The 11538-nt window shown below is 40.5% G+C and overlaps 1 protein-coding gene across 2 annotated transcripts in view; it reads left to right on the top strand.

The window, feature by feature from the left end:
• The first annotated feature begins 3991 nt into the window (after positions 1–3991).
• The window catches only part of si:ch211-167j9.5 (tyrosine kinase receptor Cad96Ca), a 16118-nt gene continuing 8571 nt past the window's right edge, over positions 3992–11538 (top strand). Inside the window, exons 1-7 of one of the 2 annotated variants that reach the window (XM_037979358.1) lie at positions 3992–4373; positions 4458–4542; positions 6705–6903; positions 7116–7254; positions 8010–8108; positions 8646–8806; positions 10126–10263. In XM_037979358.1, coding sequence (XP_037835286.1) covers positions 4349–4373; positions 4458–4542; positions 6705–6903; positions 7116–7254; positions 8010–8108; positions 8646–8806; positions 10126–10263 — 846 coding nt within the window. In that variant the 5' untranslated portion in view covers positions 3992–4348. The remainder of the gene's footprint in view (positions 4374–4457; positions 4543–6704; positions 6904–7115; positions 7255–8009; positions 8109–8645; positions 8807–10125; positions 10264–11538) is intronic. The other variant, XM_017422017.3, reaches the window with a different exon arrangement.

Genomic DNA, 11538 nt, shown 5'->3' with positions numbered 1-11538 from the left:
GGGGGGGGGGGGGGTGAAAGGATTTTATCTGTGATTTTAACTAATAAAGTACCCGGCGAGCTTTGTGTAGCAACTCTACTCTTTCAGGAGTCGGATTTTACCCAAACAGACACGCAGGAGCAGAGCTCTCCATCGGGTTTCATCCATGAAATGGGCTGAACTTTTAACTTTTTAGTTTAATTCGGACCCGCGATAAGGTTGCTACGTTGTCCTGGAAGCGTAAAGTAAATGTAAACGTGGAGCCTGGCGCCGTTCCGTGATAGAAACAAAGGAGCCGTCATAGAAACGAGTACTGCCATCTTCGGCTGCTGACCTCTTCTGCACTGAGTGTGAGGCGTTACGTCGATCTGGTGGAGGTGTTAACCATCGACCCGACCCAACATTTCTCAAACTTCAGCCGCTCTCCACACACCTCAGGAGCAATAATAACAACTAGAACTGCTAGTTGCCCTGCTGGTTCGCCACATATCGACCACTTTTATAGATGACCTTTGTTGTCATGCTCGCCTCCACAGCTCAGTTAAAGTGACGTCACGCAGTGCATTTGCTGACACAAACTGGCTGTAAAAGGCCGAAGCAGACATGGTGTCATCAAAGCAAGCTGGCAGCGCTCGTTTCTGCGACTCTTCGTTGCCCAGCACATGGTTTGTAGCAGAGCTCCTGTATTCAGGTTTGGAGCCACTGTGTGAAAAAAAAAAAAAGAAGTGCCACTTCCTAATCTTTCCTCTGATATCGCTGAAAGGAGCCATTTAAACCCATGTCACATCTGTACAAGCCTCCCAACATCTGAGGTTTTTTTTTATTTTATTTTGTTTTTTAATTAATATTTCAAAGAAATTGTGAATGCCGGTTTTGTTTTTGTCATCTCTGAGACCCGTGGATCCACAGGCTCACTGTAAACAGACATTTCCCCCTCCGTTTGCTTCCCTTTTTCTTTTTTTTTGTTTTTTTAGCTGCTGTATTTGCGAGGCAAACGCAGCAACACGTGATGCGTTTGGAGAGAGATATGAGTTTATTTCTCTTTTGCGAGGAGTGCATTCGTCAAACGAATGGAAATGTGCAGACGGGTGCTGTTTGTTTGCTCCTCCAGCTTGGTGGATCTTTTTTTTTTTTTCCTGCCTTTGCACCAAGCCGTAGATGATGTCCACTTCGATGTCGGTGCTTGAAAAACGCCATCCCGTGGCTCAAAGGGAAAACTGCAGTCGAGGCTTGTGAACCTAAAAAAACCCATTTTGTAAGAATGGCTTCAGTTATAGGCACATTAGGGTTATTTTGTTTTGTTTTATTTTATTTTATTTTTTTGAATGTGCCGTTGAACATCTTGTAGCGTGAACTGCGTTAGTGGAAAAAAAAAAAACATCCAACTGTTAAAAGTAGGGGTTAATTTCAATGTAAAATAAAAAAAACAAAAAAAAATAAATCTGCCCAAAAGAACTGAATTGTGAGCCGAGGTTAGGCAAACACTGATCCTATGAGACCCCCACCCTGGCCTTCCCACCCCACCCTCTCCCTGGGGGGCGGGGGGGTGCAATCTACTACTGAGCTGTCCGTCAGTGTTTGTAGCCTCTTTATTTAAGTTCCTCACTGTTTATTGGTTTAATTTAAAGAAGTTTTTTGGTAACATGTTTGTTGGAACAACGTGACATTGCACTGACATGAGAAACGTGTACATAAAACAAAGTGTTTTGTAAATAAGCCAATGAAAGCTATGTATTTGAATATGAGCTGTACAAAATCCTGTACTTGTAGTTGTATATGGAGTGATAATGTTGATCTGTAACAAAATAACCAAGCAACAAATTAAATACTGCAGATGAAATGACGAGCAGGCTGATGGAGGGTTTTATTTGGATCCAGTTCGCAGCGTGACGCGAGTCTGCAGTTTTTACTTTGGGATGGATTTCTGTTCAGTTTGGAGCTGGTTGTTGTTGTTGTTGTTGTTGTTGTTGATGTGGGATGAAAAAAATCAGCTGAGTGGGCTCGGCTTATTCTCTGTCATCATCACTGATCCCGATGAGCAACATCAACCTAAAATGTCCGGACTGAAGGCGTTTTCTTTCTCATCCGAGGAGCTTCGTGTTTAGTTCGGATTACCTGGATGACTGAAAATCTACAGCTGCGTATTCATCATTACTGCCCTTTTTTTTTTAAATATCTCTGGTCACCAAAGGCAGAAGGGCAATAATGTTTTTGCCCATGTCTGTTTGGGTGTGTTTGTTTTCCTGTTAGCCAGATACGCATCTTGTGAGTCACTATTTGCCCCCAAACCACAGGTTTCCTCTGGTTTTGTTTTTCTGTCAAACATTTCAGATCAGCAAACAAATGACTACCTGAGTAAAAACAAAAAGCAGTTTTCAACGGATGATTTCATCTAATAAGGGATAGAAAAGGTTTCCAAACCAACCTGGCCCTGAGTAGAAAAGTAATCCCCCCTTGCTAAACCATAAATTAACTTTGATTCCGCACAATGATTAGAAAGCCAAGTTCAGTTAAATTGCAAAAAACCAAGCCATTATTGACTAATGGAGAAACCATAGAACAGTGGTGAACCTTCCCAGGAGTGGTTGGTCAACCAAAATGACTCCAGGAGTTCATCAACGACTCTTCCAGGAGGTCCCAAAAAGACCCTAGAACATCTAAAGCTCTGCTGGCCTCAGTTGAGGTCAGAGTTCATGATTCATCATTTAAGGCAGCGGGCCAAATGGAAACCCATCCCTCCAAGGAGGCACTTTGAGACAGTAATCCATGCCTTTGTCACCACCCAGCTGGATTACTGTCATACACTTTGTATGGGGGGGGCAGTGGATCCTCCATTGCCCAACTACAGAGGGTCCGACAGGCTGCTTTTAAGTGGTACACATAAACTCGAGCACATTTCCCCCGTTTTATCTTCACCACACTGGCTGCCTGTCTATTTTAGGATCAGTTTTAAAATTCTTGCATTTGCTTTTAACTCTTTGAATGGCCTGGCCCCACCCCACCTGCTGCCTCCCTACAAACCCACCTGCTCTCAGATCAGATGACCAGCTGAAGCTGAGGGGGGGTCGTGCTTTTGGTGCAGCAGCTCCTAACCTGTGGAACGAACTCCCCCTCCATCTGAGACAGGCCTCTTAAAACCCACCTATTTTCCTCAGCTTTTAACACTTTGTAAAATTTGATTATATTTGACTCCATTTCATTTTTCTCTTGTATAGATTTTATAGTTTGATCTAATTTTATGTCTTACTATGTATTATTTTATTTATTTATTTTTGTCTTGTTTGAGCCATGTTTTATTGTTGACTCTGTACACCACTTTGGTCAAACTTGAAATAGGTCACAGAAAATCAGACTTTGCATGACTGAAGGGGCATTTTGATTTCCGTCTATAGATCAAAATTTGCCGGGTTTTTTTGTCGTCTCAGGTTACACAGGTTACAGGGAAGTCCCAAGTGACGATATGGGGCTTTAGAGAAGACAGTTGATGGATATTAGAGTTTCATTGTTTCATCAGAAAGTGTCTCTCGTAAATAAACCTATAAAGAGCTTCGAATCTCTTGTCTTCTGCTGGACTTCGAATTCCTCTGCAAGAACAAAGCTGGCTGTTTTCACCCTGAGCTTGTGCTGCAGCTGTGGGAGGAAACCACAAGCTCAGGGTCTCTGCCCCACTTCGAGCTCTTGTTCTTGTCCCCCTCGCATCTCATCCAGGCTCACAAACACCAAATGTTTCAGCACCAGAAGCAAATGAGAAGAGTTTACCAGTCAGACTGCTCCGTCCGCTGGATGGATTTCACTTTCTAAACCACAAAAATCAATGAAACACTTCAAAGTTTGACCCTCTCACTTCTCTGTTGTAGCTTTTGTAGATGTATGTTTTACTGTATAGTTCATAAAAAAGCTGCTTAGGAACAACCGAGCAGGTTAACGTCATTGGACAATACAAGACAAATACAAGTTTGTCAGCATTTACACTCAGATTCAGTCACAGAGTTCAAAACACGACTTGGAGTAGTCCTAACCTGTTAACTCTGCAGTGGACCGATTCCTGTGCTGTGCATCGCAAACCACCTGCTGCTTCTGTTCACTTCCTCTGCCTGTGTTGTGGTTCGCATGCAAGCTGAGCTGAACGAAGTCAGAGGCTTACACGCCGAGGCGAGGGAAACGAAACGAACAGAGCAGCTGAAATCGTGCCTGGTGCCAGGTTCTGAGAAGAGAGGACTTCATCCCCGAAGGCGAGGCTGCTCTGTGGTGTAGCTACACGCTCGCCACGGTCTCCTAAATCTGATCTTCACGTTTTTCGAGCTCTGCTTCTGAACCGTCTCCAGCTCAGTCCGTTGAAGGGCAGCAGTTTCTCCTCCTGACTGAGGAGATGTCGAACAGCACCAGCTGTTTAGGTGAGGTTGTCAGGCTTCAGAAATCAGATCCAGGGACGTTGTCTTGCTTTGCGTGCTCCTGGAACTTTTGTTTTTCCCTTCCAGATCAGCCCCCTTTCTTCATCCTCGTCTCTGTTTTCTCCTTCACCCTTCTGATGTTCCTGGTGTTGGGCGTCGTGTTTCTCAAAAAGTAAGTGAGGCTGAAACACCCCGGCTCCATCACATGCAGGCGCAGATGAATTTGTTGGTACTCTTACACAATAATACATATTTAGATATAGAAACAATGATGCGGCCGAAGCAAAAAACTCCAGTTTTGTGTCATCAGTACCAGAAACAAGCAAACTTTTGTTCGTTCAAATCTGATTCACAGGAAAAAACAGATTTTCAATGTTGAAGATGTTGATTAGAGCTGATATTTACAGCCCTGGTGAGAGCTTGGAAAAAGATGTTGATCCAGAGCAACCAGAATAACATAACTTGTGAATTTTATACAGACAAAAAAAAGCTTCATGTTACTATAAAAGACCTTTCTGTGAGTCACTTTAATTGTAGGAGTCTCTACAGCAACTTTTACCACATTTCAAAAACAATTTACAATGATTGCACTTTTAAAGACATGTCTGAGTGATGATACAGAACCGCAGGATGGTTCTGATGGTTCTGTAATGTAGAAACGACCCGAGAAGAGGGCGTGGGCCTTATAGTGAAGTCTGGGAACGTGACAATAGCTGTTGTGTAACTATTGAAACAAATGTGGAAAAATTTAAAAAAATATGTCCATAACTTGTGGTTATAGAGAACCAGGTTCTTGTCTTCGTTCTTTGATGTTTGTTCTGTAACAAAGTTAAAAACTCTGACATTTGCAGACGATACTGATGTATTTAGCTCAGGAGTCGATATAAAAGAATTAGAAAAAACAGTAGATAGAAAACTATTTTTGGTCAAAAAAAAAAACAATTATGTTGATATAACTTCAGGTAAATGGAGCTGAAATTAAAAGAGAAGATGAAAGCAAACATTTAGGTGTGATTATAGATAATAAACTCTGTTAAAAACCTCAAACGGTACAGATTATATCAAAAGGAAGTTCTTTAAATCCGCTGGTATTTTGTGGTGAGTTAGAGGAACATTGGCTGTGAAATGTTTGCATTTATTTTACTGCTCTGTTGTAACGGCGTACATGTTATATTGCATTTAAAGTTAGGGAAATGCATATAAAACAAATTTAGACCTGATAATTAGACTTCAGAAAGGAACTTTCAGAATAATACTTAAAGCCTCTTATAATGAACATACTAATAATCTTTTTATTCACTCCAGATTGTTGAAAAATGCAGCAGTTTGTTTATAATGATAATACTAACCCTCCTGGTTCTATTCAGTCTTTTTTATATTAAGACAGATTTATGAGGGGTATGTATATTTGAAAGTTGTCCAGTCATAAGTAATGTTAAATGTAGATGTTTCAGTTCTGGGAGGTAAATTAGGGAACAGACTGATGACGAGTTGAGAACAAAGAAATCAGTATTTAGGTTTAAAAAGTTTTAAAGTTTAAGTAAATTATGGATTATATTGTGAAGGCGTTTTTAATGTGAAGATTAGGGTGTATTTAAGATCAGGGAAATCAGTTTCTAAGTTTGTTTTTTGTTTTACTGGTTGTTGGGTTTTTTTCCATCTTGAGGATTTCTGTGATTTTTTTTATTATTATTATTTGACATGGAGTGGACATAAATAAGCTTCAGCTTGTTCCTTTTTTGGTTGCTTTGATTACTTCCTCAAAGGAAGTTATAGTTTTGGTAGCATCTGTCTGTCTGTGTACAAGATGACTCAGAAAGTTATGAACAGATTTTTATAAAATTCGGTGGATTGTCTGATTTAATTATTGGACCAGACTGTTTTCATGAGACACAGCTTTGACCTGTGGGAGAGAGAATTTTTGAAAGGCATAAATGCATCATTTTGCCTAAATAAATGGTGGATGCTTTCTGTTTGTTATATTGCTTAGAAGTATAGTTTTCTTAAATAATTTACTTGGAGGAACGATCTCTGTCTCTGTTCATATCTCTGTCATTTCTCTACATAAGCTCAAACGTTATCTTCCTTCCTGCTGATTAGCCTAAAACAGTATTTTAAAAATCAGATGTTGGTGAATGAGTCCAGTTAAAGTTGAATTGCTAAGAAGGTTAAACATAATCCAGTAAACAATTCTTAAATTATATGAGATGTTTGAAATCCCTAATTTATATTTACATTACATCCGTTTTTAAGGAAAGCTTGACTGTGTCAGAGCTTTTAATGAGGATTACTTTATTATAAGCTCTGTTCTGTAAAAAGCTCCTTTTCCTGCAGGTATCGCTCCTTAGTCCAAACCCGTAAGAGGCTGCAGGAGAGCAGGTCGTTTCTGGGGCCAGTGCCTAGGGCCCCTCCGGCCCCTGCAGAGGAGGAAGAGGAGGTGGAGGAGCCTACTCCACAGACTCCACGGAGCCGGCTGCCAGAGAGCAGCACAGTCAGGACCTCCAGCAAGAAGCTATGGAGAGGCCTGCAGCAGGTACCGCTGACACACCGGGGTCCAAACGCTTAGATAAACACGCAGCAGCTGAAAGTCCAGGGCCAAACTGAAAACGGTGTTCATGTTCTGCCGGCTTATTTGTTTCACTGCTGCTTGATTTGTGCCAGTCGTCACTGTAACGTCACACAGATTCATGTGCTCTTCCGTCACCGTCCGCAACCTCATCCTCATCCTGAATGTTTCAATCAAAGGGTCCTCGTTTCACCAAGCCAGACCTGAATCTCCTGCAGCTGATCAAAGCAGGGAAGGAGGGGGTCTTTTACCAGGCCCGGATGGTCCGAGGGACGTGCAACGGTCACAGCATGTTCACCTGCAAAATCAGCAAGGAAGGTGAAGAGCACTGAATATTTCTCTGAGGATGAAGCTGTGCTGGGGGCAGGATTTATTCAAAATGAGCTTCTTATTGGTTTTAACATGAATGGCTTTGAAGAATGTGTCTCAAAATGAAGAAACGTTACAAAAAATGTAGTGTTTGCATGTTTTTTATTGAATTAAAATCCTGCTTTTGTTGCACTCGTGTGTCAGTATTAAACACAGCTGCTGGATGTGGTTTTACACAAAACCTTTTTGAAGGTGTGTGGGGGGGGATGGGGGGGACTTGTTGTGTGTAAGAGGGTGTGCGGGTGGAGGTGTGTGTGTGTGTGTGAGAGAGACAGAGAGACAGACAGAGAGAAAGAGAGAGCTCTTTGTTATTATGATTCAGTCCAGGATCTGATATGTTTCACTCATCTGGAGGAATTTATGCTTCATTTATGCCAAGCTGATTAACTAATTGGAAACTTTTCTGAATATTTTTATTAATTAAGTAAAACAAGAACATTTAACAAAGACACTAAATATATAGAAAAGCGTGTATGATTATCCTGTGTTGATAACAGAACTTTTCATTGTCTTGATTGAAGAACAAAATATACAATCAGGATAAAAACGGGGTGAAAATCGATTGGGATGGATTTACTTGAATTTTACAGTAAAACCTTTCAGCTGATGTCTTTTCTCATGAGTGCATTACACTCACACATCATAAAATGGTGTGTTGCAGTAAGAAAGAGGTTTTAGTTTGATTGTGTGTGTGTTGTTTTTAGGGGTGCGTCCCAAACATGTTGACACGGAGGTGTCCATCATGAGGAAACTGGTCCACCACAAGAACATCCTGCAGCTGCTGGACTGGAACACGGCAGAACGTAAGGCACATCGACAGGTTCCACCGCAGGGAGATAGATTGTTGTTGGGTCTTTTTTTTTTCATACAACACAAAAAAGCTAAAGTGTTCACCCCACTGGTATTATTTTTATTTTGTTGCCTTACCACCTGTATTTTAAAGGAATTATAAGTGATCGGCCTACACAAAGTACTTCACGGTAATGAAGTTAAATGGAGAGGAAAAAAAATTATTCTGGAAAATATGCAGTTCTTGTCCTTTACTTTGAAACCCCAACCATCACCTTCAGATGTCACATTATCAGTTCAATAAGATGACTCCGAGGACAGGGAAGTTCTGATAACTTTTCAAACACGTTGCAATGGAGAGAATTTAAGTGTTAATTAAAATATATTTTACGCGTCTACCACACGTACTACCAATGTGCGTTCACCAGAGACATTTTTACAGTTTTATTGACAAACTTTCAGGCATTATCCCATTACTGCACAGCGTGTGCAACACCAAGTCTCAGATTTGTTTCCCTGAGGTTGTTTGACCGAACCCTCCCTCTGTGCAGAACCCTACATTCTCATCATGGAATATGTGAGTTTTGGCACACTGAGGACGTTCCTCCAGACCAACAGAGTCCACCTGAGTGGAGATCCTGAACTGCCGAGCCTCCTAACCATCGCTTCCTACCACATCGCTCTGGCAATGCAGCACTTACGCTCCAAAAACGTAAGTCTGTGGCAGAATGCTCTTTATTGTTAATTGTATAATACATGCCATATGGCTAAATTCAGTTCCAATTTGAAGAAATATTGTTTGTTCATACACTTTTACACAAATTTTATGCAAAAGTCTTAATCTGAAAATATTTTATAATATCACTTTATTTTTTATGATATTTTATAATATCTTCTAATTGTATAATAGAAGATAATATAGACAATCCATATATTCTTGTTCCGGTTTGGACACATTTGGCTAGTTTAGGTCTCATGTTAAACCTTTTTAAAGTACAATATGCAATTTAAGACACATCTGTTGATCATGTCTGACACAGTTAATTTGGCACCAAAAGATTTAAAAGCAGTATGCTCCTTTGGGTTCACATCCAAATGGTGTTCATGTTGTTTCGGGCCAGTTTAAGGAGCAACACATCGAGTGAGATTTTAAACCTATTTGGTTAAAATATTGAAATGTTTTGTTAACATCTGGTTTAAACTTTGGAGACATCTTTGTCATTTTGCAAACTTTTTATCGCCTGCTGCTAAAAGCAAAGGTGGAGCGATAAATAAAGTTTTTGCCCGTGTGCCTGGGCATGTGTGTGTTTATTTGTCTGTTCAATAGCAAGATATTTCATGAACCAGTGAATAGATTCACATGAGAGATATTGAGTGAAAATTGTTTACTGAGGTTTGAGTCATAGATGCAGGCTGACACAAGGAGTTGTTGAAATGAATAAAGATTTAATAAGAATGAACAGAAGGCTGGAGCGGCAGCAAAACACAAGGTAACGGAAAGACAGAAAACAGAAAGAACACAAGAAACACAGAGGAGAACCAGACAGGGCATAACACCAAAATGACCAACTGCAGGTGAGTGAGGACTGGAAGAATAAATGGACCGGGGCTGACAGGCGGGACTAATGACTACAGGGAGCAGGTGTATGTGTAAGGGGCAGGACTGAGGAGCAGGAAACTCGTGGCACAGAAAACCCCAGAGAAATGAAATTAAACACAAGAGATCTCAAAAATACAAAAACACAGAAAACATGATATAATAACAGAAGGAACAAAAGTGAAAACAGTAACCAAATCACCATCAAAAACAACCAAAAAAACACAGATTCTGACAAAGATTTGGTGTGGTAGTAGCTGAGATTCATCCTCAACACATACTTGAGTGCTGACTGATTGTGTAAAATCTTTATTTAAACCTTTGGCATCCAAGGCAGCAGGCAATATGCATTTTCATAAGAGATACGTTTAAAAAAGAAGCGTTAGCGTTCCTGGTCTGAACCGTGCTGACCGGTGCTGCTGTGACCTGCGCAGATTATTCACTGTGACTTGGCTCTGAGGAACATCATGGTCAACAAGTTTCCATGGGAGGTGAAGCTCACAGAGTTTGGCTTGGCTCGAGACCTCACCCGCATGACGAGCCGCCACAGCAGCCGCTGGAAAAACCCACGGGTGAGAATAACACACACACTCACACACATACACACACCACAAATAGGTGAGCTGGGCAGTACATCACTAAATCGGCCAACTACCATCTTGAGAATATTATAAGAATTTAAAGTATCTTAATATTTTTAATGTAATTTCTTCTTTTAATGCATTTCCACGTATCTGTACACACTTCTAATTGCTCTGTGTATGAATGATAGTATATCAATAACTCTCCTTACCTGTCAGGATTTTTGGTAACAGTTTCAATTTTTTAACTTAACTTTAGATTAATTTAGTTTCTCGTTCAATCACAATTTATTTTGTCCACATTTTGTATGTGGATCACTTTGAACCCATTTCTTTAAGTATTTTAGGCTCATAGTGTGTCCCTTTCCTGTCTTGCTTTTAAAAATCTAATTTCTCTAGGTTTGTGGAAGCGGTCATAAGTGTTTTTAATGTTTTAGTTTTAACTAAACTTCACTCAGCGTGTCTCCAGAGTGCAGAATATGCAAACTTCTAAACTTCCACTGACTTCCATTGTACCTGAGCTCAGAATAATCTCTTCAAAACTGGAAGTCAAGGCTCGTTTTAACTTATATTCTCTTAAAAAAAAACATTGTAGAAACATAAAAATCAACATGTGATGATGATATGCTTCTGCTGCTCACAGCCCAGGGGCCTCATGGATTTCCTACTGAAACATGGTGCATGCTTAAATTAAGAAGACTGCGTTCACATGAACAAATCCAGATAAATAAAACACATTTTCTTTGTGCAATTGAGCGCACCGTAAGAAATACCAGACACCTGCCTTGACAAACATCCTTTTTAAACATACACATAGACGCAAAAGTGCCCTGGATGTGTGATTCTCTGATTTCTGATTTCTGCAGAATCAAAAATCATGCCTCCACCTGTCACTTGAAAGCAGATCTTATTAGACTCGACAAGTGGCTTCATGTCATGTGCAAAATCAGACTTCTTTTGTTAAAGTTAGACACCACCTATGTAGATTTCACACTCTATTATTGTAAAAGAACACGTCAATGAAAGGCTGAGGCAATTTAAACTTTACTTACCTATTTATAGACATAACCACTGTTAACACAGAGGGGGAGGGGGGGGGATGCTCTGAAACTGGAGTCTAACCAGCAAAAAAACAGACGTCATTCACTCCTACCATTGACTAGTAATAATGTCGTGAAGGCAGGAGGATGTTTGATGCCCATTAGGTGGTTAGAATTAGAACAATTAAAATGATTTACTCACCGAGAGCCCCCCCCCCCCCCCCCC

Source organism: Kryptolebias marmoratus, linkage group LG2 (assembly GCF_001649575.2).
Source record: "Kryptolebias marmoratus isolate JLee-2015 linkage group LG2, ASM164957v2, whole genome shotgun sequence".
Taxonomy (NCBI): domain Eukaryota; kingdom Metazoa; phylum Chordata; class Actinopteri; order Cyprinodontiformes; family Rivulidae; genus Kryptolebias; species Kryptolebias marmoratus.
This window is presented reverse-complemented; position numbering and strand designations above follow the sequence as displayed.